Source organism: Pristiophorus japonicus, chromosome 18 (genome assembly GCF_044704955.1).
Source record: "Pristiophorus japonicus isolate sPriJap1 chromosome 18, sPriJap1.hap1, whole genome shotgun sequence".
NCBI classification, from domain to species: Eukaryota; Metazoa; Chordata; class Chondrichthyes; family Pristiophoridae; genus Pristiophorus; species Pristiophorus japonicus.
In genome coordinates, this window is record NC_091994.1 from 79,399,317 (window position 1) to 79,427,007 (window position 27,691).

The window sequence follows — 27,691 nt, forward strand, 5'->3', positions numbered from 1 at the left end:
AAGCACGACCAGCAGCGAGAGGTCCAAAAATAGACCCTCTAAGTGTAATGTGTTCACCTTTTGGTGTCAGTCGTGGCTTAGTGGGTAGCACTCTCGCCTCCGAGTCCCAAGGTTGTGAGTTCAAGTCCTACTCCAGCGACTTGAGCACATAATCTAGGTTGACACTCCAATGCAGTACTGAGGAAGTGCTGCATTGTCAGAGGTGCCGTCTTTCACATGAGACATTAAACCGGGGCCCCATCTGCTCTCTCAGGTGATGTAAAAGATCCTATGGCATTATTTCGAGCTCATCTTGGTGTCCTGGCCAATAGTTATCCCTCAACCAACATCACAAAAACAGATTATCTGGTCATGTATCTAATTGCTGTTTGCAGTGTGCAAATTGGCTGCCGCCTTTCCTACATTACAACAGTGGCTACGCTTCAAAAAAAGTACTTTATTGATTGTAAAGTGCTTTGGGACATCCTGAGGCCATGAAAGGTACTATATAATTACAGTTTTTTTTCTCTTTTTATACATCCTCACGTTGAAAGAATGAATTCGGATAACATGCTTACTGTTTCTTCAAGGTGTATAAGATCACTTTTTTCTTGGATATCGACTAAAGTTTTGCTCCCCCACCCCTCAAATTTGGACTGAGATAAGATATCTTCAATCTCAACAGATCAACAATAACCCACTTACTTCTTACCTAAAATGATCCATTTACCCTTTACTGCAGGATGTGCAACAAAATGGTAAAGTACGTCTTGTAGTTTTGTGATCAGTTGACCAGGATGGTGTCTCCCATCTTCAGGTGGAGGTACCTCAGACAACAGTGAAACCAAGGCGACATCTCCATTGTCCAAAGAAGCTTTAGAAAAAAAAGTAATAAACTATTTAAAAAAGATGCATCTTTGCGAAAATATATTTTGCAAACTTGTATTTTTTTTTGTAAATCATTCATTGCAAGCATGCTGCAAAGAATCTTATTGAAAGGATTAATCTATTATTTTCCATTGGTGTTTGCAATGTGTCCTTTCAGCAAGGCTACTCCATTCAAAAAGATTAGTATGGCGAAAATGATGCACAATTTTTCTAACTCGCCAAAATAAATATGCCTGCCAAATGTGTTTTCATGCAGACAGTCCATATTCAAACAAATTTAATTTAAAATCAAATGAAAAATAGTGTAAATTCCCTATTGGTGCCCTCAGCTGCAACTTTAAAGAGTGTCCCGGTTGGAGAATCAGTATTACAGTGTTGAAGCCTTGCCTCTGATCTGCACTCTGAATGGATTTACCCTAATGTCTTAACAAAGGTTTCTGTAAAATGGGAATCATCTCCAGGTTTAACTTTGGCAAGATGTCTCCAGGAACTTACTTATTAATTAAGAATGCTGCAATGAAGGAAAAGCAGGGAGCTCTCCCAGTGTCCTGGCCATCACTTCTCCCTAACCAATAGTACCAACAGCTGTATTCGCCGCTCACGATGTGATCTACTCTACATTGGGGGGACCAAACGTAGATTGGGTGACCGCTTTGCAGAATACTTCCGTTCAGTCTGTAAGCTTTCGGTCGCCTGTCTCTTTAATTCTCCGCTGTACTCCCACTCTGATCTCTCTGTTCTCGGCCTTTTACACTGTTCCAATGAAGCTCAACGTCAGCTTGAGGAACAACACCTCATCTTTCATTTAGGCACTTTACAGCCTTCTGGACTCACCATCAAGTTCAACAATTTCAAATCATAACCTCTGCCCCTATTTTTTTTGTTTTTTTCTCTTTTTCATGGCAGCTGTTGATGATTTTGCCATCTCCATTTACACCTGATCTAGACTCATCTTTTGTTTCTTAACTTGTGCCATTACCATCTCCCTTTGCCTTGCACCATCATCCCTTTTGTCTCTTAATCTCTCCTGCCTTCCACCCCATCACAGACTTTCCCTTTTGTTCTTTCCTCCCCTCACCCCTTTCCCTGTCCCTGTCCCTACACTTGCTTAAAAACCTGTTACATCTCTAACATTTTCCAGATCTGACGAAGGTTCAACGACCTGAAACTTTAACTCTGTTTCTCTCTCCACAGATGCTGCCTGACCTGCTGAGTATTTCCAGCATTTTCTGTTTTATATCAAAAAACACCTGGATTAACTGGCCAGTCATCTCATTGTTGTTTGTGGGACCTTACTCGCACATAATGGCTGCTGCATTTGCCCACAGATCAGTCATTGCACTCAAAGTACTTCATTTCAGAGGTTTCTATGTGGTAAGATGTTAGAATAAGTAATACATTAATATATCATTGCCCTGTGCTTTGTATAATATAATTACATGCATATTATGAAAATGAGAATCTTATCTCATTAATCTGAAGGAAGAAAGATATTGTGGATTTTGTTTGAACCTGCTTCTTCCTCAACTGATAGAAGAGGAATGTCATCATCCAAATACTGCAGTGTCCCACCAATCACCAACGAACCCTGGTCTGTGACTAGGAGTGAATCATCACACTCTCCTGAATCTTGTCTTGTGTTGCTATCTTTCTTCTTACACATATGTTGGCAGCTGAAACAAAAAGTTAAAAATGAAATGTTCCATCAGAGCTCCAAGGCTTCCAATTCTAAGACATTTGTAACACCTGTACTACCACAGCAAATAATATATAACGCAGCACGCACCAAGGATTGAACTCGGGACCTTCCTTGTCAACTCATTAAAGCTACCATATGCTGCGGTGCTCAAGTGCTGAAAGTCAAAGTTTGTATGCCAACAGCCACTAGTCTATCTGGGAGAGGTGCTTTCACACTAGTATATTCCATAACTGACCAGAGATGGAAGAAAATTATCCCATGGTTTATCAGGTCTTTGTTAGTAGAACAGCAACTGAATAACATGCTTATTCAGCAGGTCAGCCCTTATACATGGCCTTCTAGACCTTACAGAGGCCTTTGACACTGTCAACCGCGAGGGTCTATGGAGCATCCTCCTCTGCTTCGGATGCCCCCAAAAGTTCGTCACCATCCTCCGCCTGCTCCATGACGACATGCAGGCCATGATCCTTACCAAGGGATCCACTACAGACCCAATCCATGTCCGGACCAGGGTCAAACAGGACTGTGTCATCGTCCCAACCCTCTTCTCAATCTTCCTCGCTGGCATGCTTCACCTCAGTCAACAAGCTGAGTGGAACTGAACTACAGAACCAGTGGGAACCTGTTCAACCTTCGCCGTCTCCAGGCCAAGTCCAAGACCACCCTAATCTCTGTTGTCGAGCTACAGTACGCGGACGATGTCTGTGTCTGTGCACATACAGGGGCTGAACTCCAGGACATAGTCGATGTATTTACTAAGGCGTACGAAAGCATGGGCCTTACGCTAAACATCCATAAGACAAAGGTCCTCCACCAACCTGTCCTTGCCACACAGCAGTGCCCCCCAGTCATCAAAATTCATGGTGCAGCCCAGGACAACGTGGATCATTTCCTATACCTCGGGAGCCTCTTATCAACAAGAGCAGACATTGACGACGAGATTCAACACCGCCTCCAATGTGTCAGTGCAGCCTTCGGCTGCCTGAGGAAAAGAGTGTTTGAAGATCAGGCCCTCAAAACTGCCACCAAGCTCATGTTCTACAGGGCTGTAGTAATACCTGCCCTCCTGTATGGCTCAGAGACATGGACCATGTACAGTAGACACCTCAAGTCGCTGGAGAAATATCACCAACGATGCCTCCGCAAGATCCTACAAATCTTCTGGGAGGACAGATGCACCAACATTAGCGTCCTTGACCAGGCCAGCATCCCCAACATTGAAGCACTGACCACACTTGATCAGCTCCGCTGGGCAGGCCACATCGTTCGCATGCCAGACACGAGACTTCCAAAGCAAGCACTCTACTTGGAACTCCTTCACGGCAAACGAATCAAACGTGAGCAGAGGAAACATTACAGGAACACCCTCAAAGCCTCCCTGAAAAAGTGCAACATCCCCACTGACACCTGGGAGTCCCTGGCCAAAGATCGCCCTAAGTGGAGGAAGTGCATCCGGGAGGGCGCTGAGCACCTCGAGTCTCATCGCCAAGAGCATGAAGAAAACAAGCGCAGACAGGGCCAGAATATCACCAATTATAGATTGAAAATACTAGTAAATATTTATTTTCAAACACCCTCGAGACAAATCCATTTAAAAGTAGATTCTTCCCTCCCCAGAATCTGTTTATGCGTTATAATATCTCTGTTCCCTTGTTTACTACAATTACTTACCGGCTGGACTGAACTCTCTTCCTCAGAGCAAGACAACAATGAACAATGGATATGAGGGAGAGAAAGGAATTGAGGAAAGTTATGCAAGTGTGCACCCAACCATTCAAACCAGCTTCAAATAAAATATCTTGGGGGTTAAATTGCTCCGTGCCCCATTTAGAGGCGGTAACCTTCTAGAGCCGGGATGTTTAGCACCCGACCCGGAAGTTCCGCCGCTGGCGCAGAATGCTCTTGGAGGCGCTCCGTGTTCCGTAGAGGGGGCGCTCCCGGGGGTGGAAGAGCAGCGCCGAGCCCAGCGCCATACTCCGGAGCCCTGCTGACGATGTCAGCGCTACGCGGACACGGCAGAATGCCCCTGCCCTTCATTTAAAGAGGTGATCTGCTGTGTGCTCTGCAGTCTCTTTGGCGGCCTCCAGTGGGCCACCAGGGATGCGATCGACCGGCTCAACAGCCCGGCATCCATAATGGATGGCAGCCCGATCAAGGCGAGGGTCGCCATTGTCGGGCCAACAGAAAAGTTGTCTGACAGAAAAATATGGTGGCCCACGGCGCAAATGGCCTCTCCTTTAAGGGGCACCGCGGCAGCTGAGGCCGCCAGTTTTGTGACCCGCGAAGCTGGCGGTGACATCTGCCAGCTTCATCCTCGCCACACGTGGGGCAATTTCCTCCACGGGATGCAAAGGGGTCGACGTGCAAGCCGATGATGTAATCACAGTGTGCGCTCCAGCCTGGGGCGCAAATTGTGGCCACGGCACTACCGGCACATCGCCCCTCCCGAACCTCCGGGGCAATTTCCCCAGAGGCACTATCGACCCCTTTCTCCAGGCGATAACCTCGTTGCACCTCATTAGCGCCTCCGGAGGTGCTAATGGGGCTATAAAAATGGGCAATTTGGCTTCCCTTATTTCTCTGGATTACTCGCTTGTTTTCTGTATACTAAAGTAATATCAATGGATTCTCAACAGAATCTTCCAACCTTCTCACAACATACCAACAGATCACTCATCCTTCTCACAATAATACTAACAGATCTCCCAACCTTCTCACTATAATACTAACAGCTCTCCCATCATTTTCATTATAATATCAATAGGTGCAATATTGTTTCCTAAAAAGAGACTATCTTGAAATTACTCATTATATTAATTCTCCATCATAGCTACCACATATCATTCCACATGTGAGTCATGTTTCAAACTCTCCGATTTGTTTTGAATGTTTTGAGCATTCACTTATAAACTACTCAATCCTGGCTGCAATTTTTTGGAATATTGCTGGCTAAAAAGGCATTAAATTGGGATAAAAGGTCTATAACTGAAATAGTAACCTGCCATTTCCCCTTTCAGATGGCGATTGATCAGCTGTGCATTGTCAGCATTTCCTGCTTCCATTCCAGATTCCGAAGAGAATAAAGTGACAATAAATCTCATTTTTGGTTCAGGTTACGGTACTGAGACAGGTTTGGTCTCGGTGCAAGTAATTTTCTGTTGCAGGAGAAGATAACTGGACTGCACTGTGTGACAGGATAAGATGCAATTACAACACAGCTGGAGCTTAAATTAATGAACGACCATTGATTTAATGTGTTCTGTGTAGGTGGAGATTGGTTTCCCTTCTCTATCAGTATTGGCCAAGGAATTTCAGTGCCAATGTTCTTATCAAACAGTGTAGCCTTCCAACTTAAACTCATGCAGTTCCTCATTACTGAGGTAGAAGGTTGTTTATTCAAAGCACATTGGAAAGCTTTATTTATGAATGAAGTAAAAATGCACCCAATGTATTTAATAATATGGTAGAATCTTCAGAATCATTCATCACTTTAACAATAAGAAGACAATGTGGAATAATTTAGTTCAAACAAAACCACAATGGGTTTTCTTCAAATAGATTACTAGCTGATCTCCTATGGCATTGCTTACAAGTAGTCTGGAGGGTGGCTGTGATGCTTCACTGTAATCTAGCTTGTCTCTTTAAAGCCACTGCTCAGATAATTCCTCGTGGGAAGTGATGTAAGTAGACACAGCCTAAACTCAATTAAAGGCTAAATGCTGTTGGAAGGCTGCTTGCTGTGACAAAAATGTCCACAGCTCATGGATTTATGTTCTGTACTGCAGTACTTAACACAAGTTATTTTAAGAAAGGTGGCACCCTCAAAATGGCTTCTGGAATTCTATGCTGGGAAATTGCCTTGTATTCTTTAGGCTCTACATGAAGTACACGTAGATGAAGACCTCTACCACCTAGAAGGACAAGGACAGCAGACGCATGGGAACACCATCACCTGCAAGTTCCCCTCCAAGTCACACACCATCCTGATTTGAAAATATATCGCCGTTCCTTCTTAGTCACTGGGTCGAAATCCTGGAACTCCCTCCCTAACAGCACTGTGGGAGTACCTTCACCACATGGACTGCAGCAGTTTAAGACGGCGGCTCACCACCGCCTTCTCCAAGGCAATTAGGAATAGGCAATAAATGCTGGCCTTGCCAGCGACACCCACATCACATGAACGAATATATAAAAAATCAGACAGAAGCCAGTCAAGCCAATACTATCAATTGCTAACAGATGTTTGTGTCTGGGAAAACAATTACCAAGTATACTCAAGTACTGGAAACAATTAACATGCATCACCAGGCTATTAAGCAATGGCAATGTAACAATCAGCCTTGGCTCATTGACAACACTTTTGCCTCTGAATTAGAAGGCCATGGTAGGACTTGAACACATAACCTGGGCTGACATCTCAGTACAATAGTCACCCTTTAGAGGAGACCTTAAACTGAGGCCCCCTCTTGCCTTCTCAAGCACATACACAAGATCCTATAAGACTGTTCTGGCCAACACTTATCCCTCTTTCTTCTAAGTTAGCCCTAGCATAGTTTGGACACTGCATGCAATGACAGACATACATATATGACTGTTCATTATTCAAGTGAAGTGCCGTATCCTGCAGGTTGAATTACCATTTTGCCTTTGAGGAGTGTTTTGTGAGAAGAATAATCAGACACTTTTGATATACCATTTAATTATGGATTTGACCCAGCTGGAGGTAAAACATAGCTCCGAGTAATCAGTGTGGCATTTGTAATGTATGTGTTTTTGAAAGCTAACAAGATTTAGCATTTTTACATTAGGCTTTTATGACACAGATTTACAATAAAATAGGAACAGGCTTACCATAAGGTAATAGATTCTGACTGGCATTCATCATTAACCGAATGCTACAAACTGTGTGAGAGGCTCAATGGGGACCTGCCCGACCCAGATAATTACCTTATATAATAAGTACTTATTCCTACAATCATATTTCTCTTCAAGAACCTTTCATGACTCCTTCCATCTACTTCACAGTTTTATTTTGTATTCCTACGACTGTTTCCAACTGCTGCAGATGATCTGCAAAGAGCTTTCAGCATTCCATGGTCAAAATAAATAACCCTTTATACCTTTGTTCTCTCTCCTCAGGTACTGTCCCCCTCTCCCTTAAATCTGCCGTCATCACCCCTCTCCTCAAAAAAACAATCCTCGACCCCTCCGTCCTTGCAACTCCAACCTCCCTTTCCTCTCCAAAGTCCTTGAGCGTGTCGTCCCCTCCCAAATCCATGCCCATCTTTCCCGCAATTCCATGTTTGAATCCCTCCAATCCAGTTTCCGTTCCTGCCACAGTACCGAAACAGCTCTCATCAAAGTCACAAATTACATCCTTGGTGACTGTGACAAAGGCAAACTATCCCTCCTCATCCTTCTTGACATGTCTGCAGCCTTTGACACAGTTGACCACTCTATCTTTCTCCAACGTTGTCCAGCTGGGTGGGACTGCACTTGCCTGGTTACATTCTTATCCATCTAATCGTAGCCAGAGAATCACCTGCAACAGCTTCTCTTTCCGCCCCCGCATCGTTATCTCTGGTGTCCCTCAAGGATCTATGCTTAGCCCCCTCCTATTTCTCATCTACATATTGCCCATTTGGTGAGATCATCCGAAAGCACAGCGTCAGTTTCCTCACGTATGCTGATGACACCCAGCTCTGCCGCACCAGTACTTCTCTCGACCCCTCCTCGGTCTCTAAATTGTCAGACTGCCTGTCCGACATCCAGTACTGGATGAGCAGAAATTTTCTCCAATAGAAATTGGGAAGACCGAAGCCATTGTTTTTGGTCTCTGCCACAAACACCGTTCCCTAGCCACTGACCACATCCCTCTCTACAACTTCTGTCTAAGGCTGAATCAGACGGTTCACAATCTTGGTGTCATATCTGACCCTGAAGTGAGCTTTCGACCACGTATCCGCAGCATAACTAAGACCGCCTATTTCCACCTCCATAATATCGCCCATCTCTGCCTTTGCCTCAGCTCATCTGCTGTTGAAGTCCTCATCCCTGCCTTGTTACCTCTAGACCTGACTATTCCAACATACTCCTGGCTGGCCTCCCACTTTCTATCCTATATAAACCAGGTGTTCTAAAACTCGGCTGCCTGTGTCCTAACTCACACCAAGTCCTGCTCACCCATCACCCCTGTGCTCGCTGACCTACATTGGCTCCCAGTTAAGCAATGCCTCAATTTCAAAATTCTCATCCTTGTTTTCAAATCCCTCCATGGCCTCGCACCTCCTTATCTCTGTAATCTCCTCCAGCCCCACAACCCCCCCCACCAAAGATGTCTGTTGTCCTCTAATTCTGCCCTCTTGAGTATCCCTGATTATAATCGCTCAACTATTGCTGGCTGTGCCTTCTGTTCCCTAGGCCCTAAGCTCTGAAATTCCCTGCCTAAACATCTCTATTCTCCTTCAAGATGCTCCTTAAAAACCTAGTTCTTTGACCAAGCTTTTGGTCACCTGCCCTCATATCTCCATATGTGGCTCGATCACAAACTTTGTCTGATAAAGCTTCTGTGAAGCCCTTTGGGACGTTTTTATTATGTTAAAGGCGCTATAGAAATTCAAGATTATTTGTTGTAAATGCAGGGAAACAGCGCACGGACTTTGCTCTCCTGTGATCTGAACTACAGGAGCACAAAATGTAAAAAGCATTGACATGAATGTGTTAACCAGTGTACTAAAAAAAAAACAACACACAGAGTGAATTAAACCCCTTTGGAGTAAAATTGACAGCTCAAGGGATTAGAAAAGTTGCAAATTGGATAGAAAATTGACTTGACGATTGAAAGCATGGGGTGGTTATCAATGCTAATTACTGAAGTTACATGACAGCGGAGCCTCCCAGGATTCTGGCCGAGGGATCTGTTTGCACGATATTTATTAATGACATTGATGGGGCCCAGCAAGCAAAACGCCTAATCTTCCAGACAGGACTTCATTGTATGGAGAGCTGCATGTGCCAAGTTAAATATCGCTCACAGATTTGAGCCCCAGAGAGCAGAGACTGCTGCACAGAGATCCGTGCACTCAACTTATGGTACAGCTGATTTTCCAGCCATTGATTTCAATGGTTGGAAAATCCAATGTGAAGAACTCTGCGCACAATTCTCCGATTTGCGCTCTCGTTGAGCGAGATGCCATTCTGGGGAGAAAGACTCATGGTAGGGCCTTGGGAAAAGGCTGGAATTCCACGTAACAAAACAACCAACAATCCCTGTTTTTTTCTCTGTTCCTAAAGGAAAAATTATTTTTGGCAGTTGACAAATGTGCAAGTTCCAAAAGACATTCAGTACACAAAAGGGTTAAGACTGTACATTTTTAATTGAAGTGATGTGTGCTAGTGGCAAAAAACTTGCTTTGGGTGTTTTTTTTGGGGTGTTTCCTAACAAATTGCGAATAAAATTGAAGTGTCGTAATTACATACTTCAAAGGCACGAGTCATCGTGATTTTGTTAGTTGGTCCTAGTTAGAGTGTCAGCTGTGGCTCAATGGGTAGCACTCTTGCCTCTCTGAGTCAGAAGTGTAGGATCCATTCCTCTCCCCCAGCCACCCCCCCCACCCCAAACGGTAAAAATTGGACTATGAAATATAAAAATCCAGAACTGCATTACAGCCCGAAAAAGGAGCTGGGCAGTAAGGGGTTAATTCGGACATTGCAGTCGAAAACCATGAACTCTCAAGAGACTGGACAATCCACAATGGTTCTGTTCTTGGACTTAAAGATTTTTAAGAACAAAATACATACCTTGCCTTTTGTTTGTCCCCAGAAACATGGTTTATTTCTTCCAGCCTTCTCCCCTCCTGCAGATGCTGACTCTTGCTTGGGGTGCAGCACATTTTCCAGTACCTCGCCCAAGTAGCTAGTCTCCATGTGCAAGTCAAGTGAGAACTGGTACGGAGATGAGTCAAACTTGTGCGGCACCACTCACATGTGCACTGGGGTCACCGAATAACAATTACTAGCAGGAAGCTCCCCACCACCACCCCACCTAACCCAGATATGTTAGGCCAACTCTAGTGCCCCAAATGCTGCCTCAGGTGAGCTTAGCTAACTCTGCACAAATTGAGAAATGAAGCTGGAGCCTTTCTGTTCGGGATGGCTCAGACAGGGACCTTCACAGCGACTGACAAAATCACATCGGCTCTTGTTCTGCATTGTTATATCCAACACTGGCCAATTATATAATGATTATGTTTAGCATCTAGATTAATTATTTTACACTTACTAATATTGAAAGCCATTTGCACTAATGTGACCGGCCACTAAATTGATTCTAAAATGATTCCTTTAACAGAAAATAAATGAATTTTTTCTTCTCTGTAAGTAAGGAAAAAAAGAAAGACTTATTTTTATATAGCATTTTTCATGACCACTGGACGTCTCAAAGCGCTTTACAGCCAATGAAATACTTTTGGAGTGTAGTCACTCCTGTAATGTAGGAAACGCGGCAGCCAATTTGCGCACTAGCAAGCTCCCACAAACAACAATGTCATGATGTGGTTTTTTTGTTACATTGATTGAAGGATAAATATTGGCCAGGACATCGGGGATAATGCCCCTGCTCTTCTTCGAAATAGTGTCATGGGATCGTTTATGTCCATTTGAGAGTGCAGACGGGGCCTCGGTTTAAAGTCTCATCCGAAAGACGGCACCTCTGACAGTGCAGCGCTCCCTCAGCCTAGATTTTTTTTGTGTTATAGTCCCTGGAGTGTTTTCTGTCTGGAAAAGAAACATTTACACATTTGTATACCTGAAGGAGTTGCATTGTTAAAAGACCGTACTGTGGACAATGGCCCCAGACAGGCAAGTACCAGTATAGACCCAGACAATGGGCCGGATCCATGAGCCATTTGAATACGAATGCTACTAAAAACAACATTTACATATGCAGTTACCTTGGGAAGGTTGCATTGTCAGAAAGACTTTATCATACAGACAGACTGTGGTCAAGGTAATCATGGACAATGACTCTAAATGAGGGACAATTAGTATCAAGTGTGTTTCTGCTAGAGACATTCACACATTCAATACAGCACAGGAACAGACTGCCATCGTTCACATGAGGTCCACAGGAAATCTGTTTCAAGATATTGCAAGTTGGATTTTGTATAAAGAAGAACCACTTTGAAGAGAGAAGAGCAGTTTGGACAGTTGGACATGAAGGACGCAAGCTGGTATCACAGTCCAGGCCTACAATCAACATCAGGAAACAACCGATGAATGGGTGATTGTATATTTCAGTCAAATCATAGAAGGTGTTTTTGTGATTTAGTCTGAGTAATTTTGTATGTAACAGTTGAGTTTAACTGTGTCATATTGTGTCGATGTAAATTACCCTTGTGTAGGGGGTTTGTATTTTGGGTTTTGTTATTCCGATATAAATCGTAGAGATTTATACTGGGGAGGTAATTGTGTGTATGTTCAATAAATGAACGAATCTAAGGTTGAGCCAAAACCCTGTGCAGTGTGTATTTTGTTCTTATAAATCCTTAAGTCCAAGAACTCTGTGTAATGGGGGACTAATATCAGAAACTCTTACATAAGTTTGTGGGTCAAGTCCAACTCCAGGGACTATGGGCCCTGGCCATGACTTGCATCAATTTTTTTGGAGTAAGTTGTTTTTTCTGGCGTAAGTTAAAAAATGCCATTTTTCCCCAAAATTTTGCTCCAGAGTAAGTCAGTCAGGTATGTTTTTTTTTAGGTCAGTTTTTTTTTTCCAAAAGGGGGCATTCCCAGACACTTATGCCAGTTTTGGCCATTTATGCCACTTTGGCCAGCAAAAATTTACCCCAAATCCACTTAGGTCAGCGTATGTGGCGAGCTCTGAAAAACCTTGCGGGTAGTGAAGAAAAAGCAGCACACATTCGGCAGACATTAGGGCAGGGATAGGGGAGGGAAGGGAACTGGAGAGGATCTCAACAACCAAGCACCAAACATTGTAAGGAAAAGCTCAAACAATTAAAATACTAATAAAAATGAAGTAAATCCTTTTGGAGAAATGCGAGCTGCTGGCCGCGATGTCACAAGGGGGTGGGTGGGGGTAGCCAGAGAGACACTCTTTCTCCTCCCACAACCCCCAATACACTCATTCTCTTCCCCCCCCCCACCCAAAACGCTTCTCCTCCCCTACAAAAAAAATCTCCTCCTCCTCCCCCTCAAAAAAAACTCTCCTCCTCTCCTCCCTCCCTCCCTGCCCCACAAAACTCTCCTTCTCCTCCCCCCCCCCCAAAACTCAAAACTCTCCTCTCCTCTCCTCGCACCCCCCCCAATCAAAAGTTTCAGGCACAGCCACACAAGCACAGCCACTAAATAAAAAATAAAAGCGAAATCCTACCTGCCCGGGAACTCAGTAGGCCGGCCGGCCGGTGCGGGAGGCCACTCAGCCGGGGATAGGGTGTGGCGAGATCGTGTGTCCCTTCGGCCTGGGATAGGGGCTGTGAGCATCGGGTCCTGCTCACAGCCCGCAGGACGCGCTGGGAGGGCGGGAGCATGCGTGCAGCTCTCACTGAGCACGCGCGCAGGTGCCGGCAGTGCTTTCTGCGCTGGCTTGTTACTCCGCTCCCCCCCTTCAGTCTCCACGCCATGCCATGACTCCGGGGACTCCAAAGAGCGGCCAGGATGGGGCCCCTTTTTTCTGGCGCCCTTTCCAGCGCGCAAATTCGGCTTGCACACGGAGACTAGCTACTTGGGCGAGGTACTGGAAGATGTGCTGCACCCCAAGCAAGAGTCAGCATCTGCAGGGGTGAAGAGGGGAGAAGGCTGGAAGAAATGAACCATGTTTCTGGGGACAAATAAAAGACAAGGTGTGTAGCCAGCTGCACGGGGAGTATGACACAAACCCAAGAATGGAATCTAAATGCTCAGTAATATAGTACTGAGATCATACATGAATCTCAGAATAGAAATTGCCATCAACAATATTGGCAGATGAATATTTATTGCATTGAAATGCAATCTGGAAGCTTCAATTGATACAAGATAAGTAAACGCCCATGTCAAAGTAGAGGAATATCAGATGAACAAGATCTATTCACTAATATCACAAATAATAACTTCCATGCTACAGTGTTCAGTCATAATCGTCACATTGCTTATAAAGTGCAGGTATTTGACATGGAAGGAAAGAGAAAAAAGAGATTGCCTTTGTACAGTGCCTTTCAGATGTGGGGTTGTTCGCTGATGACTGCAGTATTCAGTGCCATTTGCAACTCCTCAGATAATAAAGCTGCATGCAGCAAGACCTGGATGACATTCAAGGTTGGGCTGATAAGTGGCAAGTAACATTCACACCACACAAGTGCCAGGCAATGACTATCTGCAACAAGTGAGTCTGACCACTACCACTCAACATTAAATGGCATCATCATCGCCAGGTTCCCCCACCATCAAAATCCTGGTGGTCACCATTGACCAGAAACTTAACTGGACCAGCCACATAAATATTGTGGTAACAAGAGCAGGTCAGAGGCCTCCTGACTCCCAAAGCCTTTTCACCATCTACAAGGCACAAGTCAGGAGTGTGATGGAATACTTACCACTTGCCTGGATAAATGCTGCTCCAACAACACTCAAGAAGCTCAACACCATCCAAGGATAGAGCAGCTCATTTGATTGGCACCCCATCCACCACCTTAAACATTCACTGTCTTCACTACCGGTGCACAGTGGCTGCAGTGTATACCATCTACAAGATGTACTGCAGCAACTCGCCAAGGCTTCTTCGGCAGCACCTCCCAAACCCGTGACCTTTGCCACCTAGAAGGACAAGGACAGCAGGCACATTGGAGCAAGTTCCTCTCCAAATTACACACCATTCTGACTTGGAAATATATCGCCGTTCCGTCATCGTTGCTGGGTCAAAATCCTGGAACTCCCTCCCTGACAGCACTGTGGGAGTACCTTCAGCACACGGACTATAGCGGTTCAAGATGGCTCACCACAACCTTCTCAAGGGCAATTAGGGATGGGCAATAAATGCTAACCTTGCCAGTGACATCCACATCTCATGAATGTATTAAAAAAAGTATCCCCCAACTTGGTTCAGAGCCAGTGGATTACATTTGAATTTTAGTCACTGTTGATTTTTGTAGAAAGGCAACAGGAATGACCCAGGACCTAAATCTTCAAGGAGACTCCAATTATTTTCCATATGAAATAAAGATGTGTACATTCATGGAATTGGGGTGGGGGGGGGGAAGAGGGGGAGAATATGATTCAACTTTCTAAATCTACATCACTACTCTCCCATCCCATGGCTCGATGGACAAATGTATGTTATGGAGCCTTAAGACAATAAAGGTCCAAAATGTGATCCATGGTCTGTACTGGTTTAATATCAGCTCGGGTTGCAGTGGTTGTCCAATTAACCTTGGCGTGCTGAGGGAAATGCTGGAAGAGAATATGCGAACAGCGGATAAAACCAGGACCAAACAGAGCTCAGCGTCTAGGCTCAGATATGCAGAACGGCTACTTGAGCAAGATACCAGAGGGCTCCCAGCATCACAGAATCTATTCCAAAAGAAGTCGCTGTGTTCAGAGGAGGAAGGTTAAATAAAGTGGAAATAAACTAGATGGGAAAGAAAAATATATGTTGACAAAAGAAATATTAGGTTTGTATGGAATGGAGCTACAAAACACAGGCACAATATTGTTGCCTGAAAATGCTGCTGTGTGATACCATAAATTCTTAATGCTTTTCTATCAAATTCCTCTGTCTGCTACTTTAATGAAAGCCTTAAATTGCAGGATAAATAAAACAGTCGACAAAGGAATTTGATATAAACACATAAGAACATAAGAAATAGGAACAGGAGTAGGCCATACGGCCCCTCGAGCCTGCTCCGCCATTCAATAAGATCATGGCTGATCTGATCATGGACTCAGCTCCACTTCCCCGCCCGCTCCCCATAACCCCTTATTCCCTTATCATTTAAGAAACTGTCTATTTCTGTCTTAAATTTATTCAATGTCCCAGCTTCCACAGCTTTCTGAGGCAGCAAATTCCACAGATTTACAACCCTCCGAGAAGAAATTTCTCCTCATCTCTGTTTTAAATGGGCTGCACCTTATTCTAAGATCATGCCCTCTAGTTCTAGTCTCTCGCATCAGTGGAAACATCCTCTCTGCATCCACTTTGTCAAGCCCCCACATAATCTTATACGTTTCGATAAGATCACCTGTCATTCTTCTGAATTCCAATGACCTTTCCTCATAAGTCAACCCCCTCATCCCCGGAATCAACCTGGTGAACCTTCTCTGAACTGCCTCCAAAGCAAGTATGCACTTTCATAGAAACATAGAAACATAGAAAATAGGTGCAGGAGTATGCCATTTGGCCTTTCGAGCCTGCACCACCATTCAATAAGATCATGGTTGACCATTCACCTCAGTACCCCTTTCCTGCTTTCTCTCCATAACCCTTGATCCCTTTAGCCGTAAGGGCCATATCTGACTCCCTCTTGAATATATCCAATGAACAGACATCAACAACACTCTGCGGTAGCGAATTCCACAGGTTAACAACTCTCTGAGTGAAGAAGTTTCTCCTCATCTCAGTCCTAAATGGCTTACCCCTTATCCTTAGACTATGTTCCCTGGTTCTGGACTCCCCAGGAACATTCTTCCCGCATCTAACATGTCTAGTCCCGTCAGAAATTTATATGTTTCAATGAGATCCCCTCTCATCCTTCTAAATTCCAGTGAATACAGGCCCAGTTGATCCAGTCTCTCCTCATATGTCAGTCCTGCCATCCCTGGAATCAGTCTGGTGAACCTTCACTGCACTCCCTCAATAGCAAGAACGTCCTTCCTCAGATTAGGAGACCAAAACTGAACACAATATTCGAGGTGAGGCCTCACCAAGGTCCTGTACAACTGCAGTAAGACCTCCCTGCTCCTATACTCAAATCTCCTAGCCATGAAGGCCAACATATCATTTGCCTTTTTCACTGCCTGCTGTACCTGCATGCCAACTTTCAATGACTGATGTATCATGACACCCAGGTCTCGTTGTACCTCCCCTTTTCCTAATCTGCCACCATTCAGGTAATATTCTGCCTTTGTGTTTTTGCCACCAAAGTGGATAACCTCCCATTTATCCACATTATATTGCATCTGCCATGCATTTGCTCACTCACCTAACCTGTCCAAGTCAATCTGCAGCCTCTTAGCGTCCTCCTCACAGCTCACACCGCCACCCAGCTTAGTGTCATCTGCAAACTTGGAGATATTACATTCAATTCCTTTATCTAAATCATTGATGTATATTGTAAATAGCTGTGGTCCCAGCACTGAACCCTGCGGCACCCCACTGGTCACTGCCTGCCATTCTGAAAAGGATCCGTTTATTCTGACTCTCTGCTTCCTGTCTGCAAACCACTTCTCTATCCACGTCAGTACATTATCCCCAATACCATATGCTTTAATTTTGTACACCTATCTCTTGTGGGGACCTTTTCAAAAGTCTTTTGAAAGTCCAAATACACCACATCCACTGGTTCTCCCTTGTCCACTCTATTAGTTACATCCTCAAAAAAATTCTAGATTTATCAAGCATGATTTCCCTTTCATAAATCCATGCTGACTAGGACCGATCCTGTCACTGCTTTCCAAATGCACTGCTATTTCATCTTTAATAACTGATTCCAACATTGTCCCCACCACCGATGTCAGGCTAACTGGTCTATAATTCCCTGTTTTCTCTCTCCCTCCTTTTTTAAAAAGTGGTGTTACATTAGCTACCCACCAGTCCATAGGAACTGATCCAAAGTCAATAGAATGTTGGAAAATGATCACCAATGCATCCACTATTTCTAGGGCCACTTCCTTAAGTACTCTGGGATGCAACCTTACAGGCCCTGGGGATTTATTGGCCTTCAATCCCATCAATTTCCCTAACACAATATCCTGACTAATAAGGATTCCTCCTTTTCGCTAGACCCTCGAACCACTAGTATTTCCGGAAGGTTATTTGTGTCTTCCTTAGTGAAGACAGATCCAAAGTATTTGTTTAATTAGTCTTCCATTTCTTTGTTCACCATTATAAATTCACCTGATTCTGATTGCAAAGGATCTACATTGGTGTTGACTAATCTTTTTCTCTTCACATATCTATAGAGGCTTTTGCAGTCAGGTTTTATGTTCCCTCAAACTTCCTCTCATACTCTATTTTCCCCCTCCTAATTAAACCCTTTGTCCTCCTCTACTGAATTATAAATTTCTCCCAGTCCTCAGGTTTGCTGCTTTTTCTGGCCAATTTATATGCCTCTTCCTTGGATTTAACACTATCCCTAATTTCCGTTGTCATCCACGGTTGAGCTACCTTCCCCATTTTATTTTTACTCCAGACAGGGATGTACAATTGTTGAAGTTCATCCATGTAATCTATAAATGTCTGCCGTTGCCTATCCACTGTCAACCCTTTAAGTATCATTTACCAGTCTATCCTAGCCAATTCACGTCTCATACCAACAAAGTTACTTTTCCTTAAGTTCAGGACCCTAGTTTCTGAATTAATATCGTTACTCTCCATCTTAATGAAGAATTCTACCATATTATGGCCACTCTTCCCCAGGGGGCCTCGCACAACAAGATTGCTAATTAATCCTCTCTCATTACACAACATCCAGTTTAGGATAGCCAGTCCTCTAGTTGGTTCTCTTGCCTGCCTATGTCCTTTTGCAGATTTATTGTGTCCTCCTCACACATTGCTTTTCCTCCCATCTTTGTATCATCAGCAAACTTGGCTATGCTACACTCAGTCCCTTCTTCCAGGTTGTTAATATAGATTGTAAATAGTTGGGGTCCCAGCACGGATCCCTGCGGCACCCCACTAGTTACTGGTTTCCAACCAGAGAATGAACCATTTATCCCGAATCTCTGTTCTCTGTTAGTTAGTCAATCCTCTCTCCATGCTAATATATTACCCCCTACCCTGTGAACTTTTATCTTGTGCAGTAACCTTTTATGTGGCACCTTGTCAAATGCCTTCTGGAAGTCCAAATACACATCCACTGGTTCCCCTTTATCCACCCTGTTCATTACATCCTCAAAGAACTCCAGCAAATTTGTCAAACATGACTTCCTCTTCATAAATCCATGCTGACTCTGCCTGACCGAATTTTGCTTTTCCAAATGTCCTGCTACTGCTTCTTTAATAATGGACTCCCAACATTTTCCCAACCACATATGTTAGGCTAACTGGTCTATAGTTTCCTGCTTTTTGTCTGCCTCCTTTTTTAAATAGGGGTGTTACATTTGCAGTTTTCCAATCTGCTGGGACCTCCAGCCATTAGGCTGAGTTGGTAGCACTTGTCTCTGACTCAAAATATTGTGGTTTCAAGGCCCATTACTGCAGGACTTAAGCACAGAAAGTGTGCTAACATTTTGGTATGGCACTGTGGAAGTGCTGCATGGTCAGAAATGCCACCTTTAGTTCTGATAATTCAGGTACATGTTAAAGATCCCATGATACTAATAAAAAGAGCAGAGAATACTCCCAGTGTCCTGGCAAACATTCCTCCTTCAACCAATATTACTAAAAACAGATTAACTGAACATTTATCTCATTGATGTTCATGGAATTTTGCTGTGCACAAAATGTTTGTGTTTGCCTACATAACAACTTCAAATGCAAGTCATTGTATGTGAAGTGGTTCAGGATGTTCTGAGAGATACAAAATGTGCTAAAAGTTATTTTGTTGTTGTTGCTTATGATAACATCATACAGTGTGCAATTTCCAGGCTTATAAGATTAAGAAACCATAACTGTCCGATGTTTTCACAGCTTTACCATCACATTTGGGAAGGGGTGAAGATGTTACTTGGGGCCGAGGATGATCTCAGCTGGGAAGCCAATCTTCCAGCAACCAAAGACAGACAATATAGGGAAGCTTTGATAATGGCCCATTCCCAGTCTAGGAACCTGAAGCTGTGATATCTGGGCCTATCCCCAGAGTCAAGGAATCTGGGGGAGTTGTAATGACTGGGCCCATTTCCTCCCCCCCCCCCCCCCCACCCCCACACACATAGCAGGAAGATGGTTGGGTTGCTGGTTTGAAATAGAGAAGATACATTCAGACTTGAATCAGTGTGAGAGGATGCTAAATATCAGCCCGCAACACAAGTAGAGTGTGGTGATAGAGAACTAGGCCATTGTCCTGAACTAGATGGTGCCAAATTCCCTCTTCTCATTTGTAGGCGTAATAATTTTTGAAAACAGAAAGGTCAACTTACCTCTTCATTGATGCTGCCTGACCGGCTGAGTGTTTCTGGCATTTTCTGTTTATTATTTCAGATTTCTAGCATTCGCAGTATTTGCTGTTCAGTTTTATCCATTTTCTGAATTTGGTTAGTAAATAGTGACACTAACTCAGATTGATTCAATTGGAATGAGACTTATGTCACATCTTTAAGCCAAAATGCACAACGTTACGGATCACACTTATAAAAAATAAACACACCACCAGAGATTCAAACAAGATTTGTAAATGTCTCACTCTTTTCAATTGTAGATCTTACCTCTAACATTTCCCTGATTTTGACCAATATAGTAGACTAAATGGTTAAGTGAATTCATTAAATAATAAAGGATTAGTATCGTCACATCACGATGCTGCTTTTAGTAGAAAATCTCACCTAAAATGTTACCCTAGCTTTCTCTTTCTAGGCTGAGGGATCTGATCTGTGCATATATGCCTTTGGTTACATAACAACTGCACTTCAAAAGTAATTCTCAATCAAGCACTTTGGGCCATCCTGAAGACATGATAAGTTGCTGTACAAGTAAATTCCTTTTCCCCCTATATTATCTTGGTTATAAATTGAATAACTATATGGCATTACTTTATAATAAGACTTGACTGGCGTTAACAATCTTAATCTTTGCTGGCAATATGATAAATATACTCAAAATAGATGCTGTAAGGAAATCTTCTAAAACACAGAGGCTTGTATAGCGAAATTAATTATAACCCACTGTAAGCCTTAATGATGGGCAATTTTCACCTCTAAGGCTTTTCTTACTTTCCTGCATAAATTTACTTTGTCAGTATCTTATGGATTTATCCTTTGCCACAGAATTGTGTGTTTGACAGTCCCGAGAACCGATTTTAATGGGTTTGGGTTATTTGGGACAGTTAAGGAAGTTGGGACGTTTGTCTTTCCACAAAGATGTCTAAATAAAGTAGTTTTTATTGTATTTTCTTTCTGTACTGTACAGAGTGGGGAGTTTCCTCATGGCTTAGGGGTTGGATATTGAATCATAGAAATCAAAACACAGGAGGCCATTCAGCCCCTTTGTACTTGTGTTGGTTCAAGCTCTTCAACCGGAATGGTTTACACTAATCCCATATTCCTATCTTTTCTCTTATTTCTTCATTTCCAAATACTTATCCAATTCTATTTCAAAAGCTGAATAGCTATTTGTGGCAAAGCACTCCATGTTCTAATAACCCTGCATTGTAAGGATAACATTTCTTCTAACTTCCCCCTTCATTCTTCTAGTGACAAGTCTCAATTTGTGCTCCATTTGTAATAATTTGCCACCCAGTGGAAATAATAATTCGCTACTTACCCTCTCAAAATCTTCATACTTTTGAAAACCTCTGTTAGAACACTGCTTAACCTTCTCTATACCAGTGAATAAGCCTCAATCTTTCGTAAATATGATCTTTCATTCCTGGTATCATTCGAGTGATCCCTTGCTGTACTCTTTCAGTGGCTCTAGTATCCTTCCTATAATGGGTGCTGTGGCATTTTCAAAGTCTTGTACAAATTTAACATGATTTCCTTGTTTATGCCTTATTGACCTGCACTCCCATCAAGATTAACGTATCTGCATCCCTAGATCTCTCTCTGTTCCCTCACTATCATGTAAAATTTTGTGGGGTCATTTTGATTTTGGACAACAGTGTAAAGCAGGCAAGATTAATTTCTATTGACTTCATTTGAAATGAAAATCAAGAGAGATGTATAACGGGCAGCTGATTGGATATCGCCTGCTTTACATTATCACTGAAAATCAAAATTACTCCCTTGATGTTTAAGATATATTTCCATTCACTATTCCCCCCCCACCCCCCAAAATGTATAGCTTCACACTTTCAGCATTGAACTGCATCTGCCACCTATTTGCCCACTCCGCTAAACAGGTCTATGTCCTGTTTAATTTCTTGCATTCTTCCTCGGTTTGCCATGCTCTTGAATTTGGTATTCATCAAGAACCTCAATATTATTTCTCTTGTATCTATGTGGAGAGACTAGAGATCATGTGATTGTCCTCCTTGGAGCAGAGAAGGTTGAGGGGAGATTCAATAGAGGTGCTCAAAATTGAGGGGTTTTGATAAGAGTAGAAAGGGAGAAACTGTTTCCACTGGTAGGAGGGTTGGTAATCAGTAGACAAAAATTTAAGATAATTGGCAAAAGAATCAAAGGGGAGATGAGAATTTCTTTAACGCATTGAGTTATGATGATCTGGAATATACCACCTGAAAGGGCGATGGAAGCCGCTTCAATAGAAACTTTTAAAAGGGAACTGTATATACTTAAAAAGGAAAAAATTGCAGGTCTATGTTGAAAAAGGGGAATGGAACTAATTGGACAGCTCTTTTAAAGAGCTGGCACAAGCATGATGGGCTGAATGACCTTCCCAAGCCCTCACATAAAGAATGGACATTTAAGCAAGGTATTAGATGGTTGTGAACACCAAGAGAACCATATTCCTGGCTTCAGAAGGGGATGGGAAAAAAAAAAGAGGCAAAAAAAAAATAAACAACAATTTTAAAATATAAGGCTCAATTTTCCCCAATGCCTTTTTTTGGATATTACAAGAGATACGCCTGTTTTTTTTGGCCGCGACTGCTCCAAAAAAAAGCTTGCAAGTTTCCTCGTTCTAATTTTTTTAATTGGCGCCGCGTCGCCTGTCCTTTAGCTTCGGGGGGGTGGAGCCTAATATCTACGCTGAAAAAACGATGCCCCCCTCCGCCCCCTTCTATGCATGGGCGGGAAAAAAATGAAGTTTTTTATGTGACTGCTATGGGCGTGCATGCCCAGTGCAGCTCTTGGTCTGCATTTCGGCCATTTTTAAAGATCCAGTTATGTGTGAGAACTTTAATTCTCATTGGAAAAATCAGAGCTGCAACATGCAATATGGTTCAAGGACCTTTAATTTCTCACAGGATGAATTGGAAGCACTAGTTACTGTAATTGAGGCCAGATGACATCAGCAGAGGTCACATAAAAGTTTCACCAAAAGAAATGAAGAAACGCTGGAACCAATTTGCAGAAGATTACTGTGCAATGGTGACCACCCTGAGATTTGGAGGCCAGTGCAAAAAGAAGTGGCAGGACCTTAGTCAAGTAGTTAGTGTAAGTAATATTTTCATTTATTCATTGGAATTGCAATTGTAAATGTGACCATCTGTATGTCATACCCAGCAGAAAGATACCCTCTCTAAAAAGTTATATTTTCATCTTTGCAGAGGAAGGTGGCACACAACAAAAGCGAAAGAACTCGAATAGGAGGAGGCCCTGTAAATCTGCACCCACCAACACCCTTGGAAAACAGAGTCGCTGCTTTGATGGGTCCTGCCTGGAGAAAAGCAACCACCACTGCACAAGCTGGGCCCACACTCAAGGGAGAGGGTAAGTCCTGCAAATTCCACATTCTGGCTTTGTTAAGAGTGAAGTACTGTGCGGGCTAGCCATCCTTCGGTTCATGGGGATGTTTCCGTTAGCTACGTTTCGGTTGATGCAATGTACCATCATTCATCGTGGTCCTTCAAATCAGCCTGCTGCCTGCACTGTGTGAGCCTACTCATGCCACCCTGCCCTCACCTCTGCTGCTAACCATTTGTCTGTTCTGCTATATTTTGCAGAACTTGAGGCCAACCCTGACGAGACTGAAGCCGATGCAGAAGATTATTCAGACGCGGACCAGCCTGAACAGGAGAACATCTTCTAATTCCACCTTCCAAACTAAGAGCATGGGGGAGAGGGGTAGGGGCAGGGGGGGAGGATCAAGCCCCCACTCTTGTACTATCTATGGAGGAGGTACAGGTACTGCCCATTGAGGTACCAGCCCCTTTTCTGAGTGGTACGAGTGTTGGGACATTCTATGGTTTCACACAGTCCAAGGTTGGGGGTTCCAGTGGGGAGCAGCAAGACACACCCAGGGCCCCACCGTCCGAGGCTGCAGATCCCAGTGGGATGCAGCGAGCCACACGCAGGACCCCACCATCCGAGGCTGCAGGTCCCAATTGGATGCAGCGAGGCACGCCCAGGGCTCCACCATCCGAGGCTGCGGGTCCCAGTGGGATGCAGCAAGCCACACCCAGGGTGAGGAGAGGAAGGAGAGCTCAACAGTGCTCTCCTGAGGTGCAGGATCTAACAGATGTGGTTCAGATGATGACAATGAGTGCGGAGAGCATTGACCTTATGCAATCCTGGTCACCATCAGTGGGGTGGGTGATGAGGTATCGGAACTGTTGGGAGAAGTAACAGCACTCTCACGAGAAATGGGAACACTGTTCGGGCACGAGCGAGGGAATGTCGCAGATAGCTGATACACTGTCGGTGAACATGAGGGAGGGAATGTTGCAGGTAGTTGAGACACTGTCAGGACACGAGGGAGGGAATGTCAGAGTTAGCTGCTGCAATAAGGGAACACGCCCAGACCCCACAGCCATTGACAGAATCAACTGCCACTCCCACTCCAATCCCCAGACCAGTCTCTGAAGAGGTCCAAGCCGGACCTTCCACATTACCACCTGTCCACGCCCCCGCATCAAGAAGTGCGCATTACCCAAAATGCTCGAAAGAATAAGCTTGGTACCAATCCGAGAAATGCTGCGCCACCGCCTGCGGGCAGGGGTGGAGTCACCAAGACCAAGCGTAGCGGGCGGTCTTAGAATAAGGTCGAGGAGAGATGGGTGCAGCCTTTCTTTGCTGCTGCTGTTGTTGTTGTTATTATTGTTGTTACTGTTGTAACTGTTCTCACATTAAAAGTTCTTTGTAAGTGATGTAAATTTACAAGTTTAAAAGTTTGTAAGTGATCTTAAAGTTTGTAAATGATCTTAACTGAAAACTTTAAAGTTTGATGCAAGAATATTTTTATTAAAGTTAAGTACAAAGTGTTTGTTAAACTTTTGAATAACATATATTTTAAATTATAACTGAATCATTTCCATTATTTATTCCATTATTAACACAACACAACATTACAGAACTGGTCCAAACAGTAAACACGGTCCATTTGGAATAGTTGCCAGGGAGCCTTCAGGCAGCAAGCGTTCATGGATGAGCTGCTGGAGCAAGGCTCGAGCAATCGTTGTGCTCCGGTTTCAGGTAGTTCCATGGCTTCCTCCTCCTCCTCGTCATTTGCATGTTCCTCCTCATCATCAGCCACTCTCACCTCAGGTGGGTCTTCTACTACCAGCTGCTGCTACCTCATGATGGCTAACTTATGCAGCATGCAGCACACAACAGTAAACTGACCAACAATCTCAAGGGAGTATTTCAAGTAGCATCCGGAATGGTCCAAGCATTGGAAACGCTACTTCAAGATGACAATGGTCCTCTCTATTGTGCTGCGCGTCGCAATGTGCGACATGTTGTATTCCCGGTCAGCTTCCGTCCAGGTTACGTGTAGAGGAATCATGAGCCAGGTGACGAGGCCATATCCTTTGTCTCCCAGCAGCCAGCTCTGCCCTTCTGGCTGCTGCTAAAACATGGCAGATATAACGCTCTTGCGTAGGATGAACGCATCATGGATGCTCCCAGGGTATCCCGCATCAACTGACATGATGCGATGCATGTCGTCACAGACGAGCTGCACATTCACGGAGTGGAAGCCTTATCTGTTCCTGTACATCTCAAAATTCTCCAAAGGTTGCAAGGTGATGTGGGTACAATCAACGCAGCCCTGTACCTTTGGGAAGTCAGCAATCCTCGAGAAGCCCACAGCCCTGTCACGCATTACCTGGGTGGTCATGGGGAATTTTATGTAGTCATTCTTTTGGGCGTATTGTGCAGCAGTCATCTGCCGAATGCAGATATGTGTTGCATGTTGAGAAATGGCGCACACATCCCCAGTTATGGCCTGGAATGACCCAGATGCAAAAAATGAAAGTGCAGCTGTAATCTTTACTTCAACTGACAAAGCAGTTCTCCTGATGCTTCAAGGTTGCAGGTCTGTTTTTACTAACTCACAGATCTCGATTACAACTTTTTTGTGGAAATGCAGCCCTCACACAGTCTGCATCACTCAGGTATGAACGCCTGTCTCGATATACCCGATGTGGGTGAGGCCTCCTGCCCATCATTCTACGTGCTCTGAGGTTCCTCATGCGAAGATGTCTAATCAATCATCTCCTCCGCAGCACTATCATGCAGAAGGCTTGCATGAGGTACGGCATTATCAATATTGACCCCATAATTAAATTGTAGCTTTGCAAGAAGGACAAAGGACTTAAACCTTATTTCCTCAATCTCTCTCCCCATGGTCGACACCCCAGTATGGACTACACCATGGTCTGTGCATGCGTAATAGGCTTGTTTAGAACGGGAAGCTAGGTATTCAATGAAGACATTTGGGGCAATGAAGTCTAATGCAATTCTTTCATTTTTGATTTTTTTCAAAGTACCACCGCACCACCGACTGAACATCTCCTCACCGGGATCGAGGGTCGGTTGGCAGAATTTCTCCCTCACCCAGACACAGGGGCTCGGCGTCCATCCCCCCGCCCCCATCCCCCGGTTTGTTTTGAAGCTGCTGTATGTCTAACGTTTCTCATCCTTTTAGTTCGGCTTACACCGCACCCCCCACCACCCCCCGGGCTTCTTTTGAGCGCGGGTGAGGGAGCGATTCTGCCAGCCAATGCACCAACCCTCTAGCCCGGTGAGGAAACATTCGGTGATGGCGTGGTACTTTGAAAAAAATCAAAAATTAAAGAATTACATTAGTCTTCCAATTTCTCTCTTTTGACTTTGAAAAAAATTAAGCGACATGATGCATACTCTTTGTCTTCTTGACTCCCTCCAAAACTTTGCATAAAAACAATGGCGTCTTTCTGTGCCGATTTTTTAATGTGCACTGGTTTTTCTTGTGCCCAGAAGGTTTTTGGGAGTGGTCACATACGGTGTCAGAGGAAAAATGTAAGTTGGCCAAACTTGCTTAAATCTGTAAAACTGGCGCAGACATCAGGTTACGCCCCCTATGATGCAAAAAAATACTAACCGAGTTACGCTGGATATTTTAATTTATGCCAAAAATAGCGACCCGCGCCAAAAGTGGCGCAGATAAATGGGGACAATTGAGCCCATAGAACTGTTGCTTTGCACTCGTTTCCCTGCTAATTAAAGCTGTAAAGTCCTTACACAATACCACAAATCCATACAAGGCACATTCTATGGGCAAAGTCACTCCATGACCTGAACCTTTATTCACAGGACCAAGAAGTGATGACCCTGCATGGGACCTCGCTTTATACACCTGGATGACCAGGTGAGGAGTGTTGCCCACAAGTTCACCCCCTGTGGTCATTTCTTACGTATATACAGTATTGCAGTGTTGTTACATAAAGGTTACATACATGACATCACCTTCCCCTCAACATCTTATTGGGATCATAGGTGAAGTCTCTCAGGTGGTCTGCGCTCTCTTGTGGAGCGCCGCAGTTGGGGCTCTGGTTGTTGAGCCTTGGTATGCGTGTCTGTCACCTGTGGTGATTCCGGCCTGTCCGGGCTGACCGAAGGGACTGTGCATGCTGCTGAATGTTTTTGTTGCTCGTTCACTGGCGGTGGTGTGAATACCATCTCATGATCTTCCTCAGGTTCCTCAGTGTCCATGCTGAACCTGTTTTTTACTTGGTCCAGATGTTTGCAGCATATCTGCCCATTGTTAAGTTTAACCACTATGACCCTATTCCCCTCTTTGTCTATTACAGTACCCTCAATCCATTTGGGCCCCAAAGTGTGATTGAGAACAAATACGGGGTCATCAATTTCTATACATCTCCCCTTTGAATTTCGGTCATGGTACTCGTTTTGGGACTGGCGCTTGCCCGCAACAAT

General features: G+C 44.1%; 1 protein-coding gene across 1 annotated transcript in view; it reads right to left on the reverse strand.

Moving 5' to 3' along the window:
* Positions 1–27,691, reverse strand: part of disp3 (dispatched RND transporter family member 3) — a 333,206-nt gene that overhangs the window by 119,644 nt on the left and 185,871 nt on the right. Inside the window, exons 11-13 of the mRNA XM_070860919.1 lie at positions 13,148–13,168; positions 2,380–2,425; positions 692–853 (exon numbers count right to left, since the gene is read on the reverse strand). Coding sequence (XP_070717020.1) covers positions 692–853; positions 2,380–2,425; positions 13,148–13,168 — 229 coding nt within the window. The remainder of the gene's footprint in view (positions 1–691; positions 854–2,379; positions 2,426–13,147; positions 13,169–27,691) is intronic.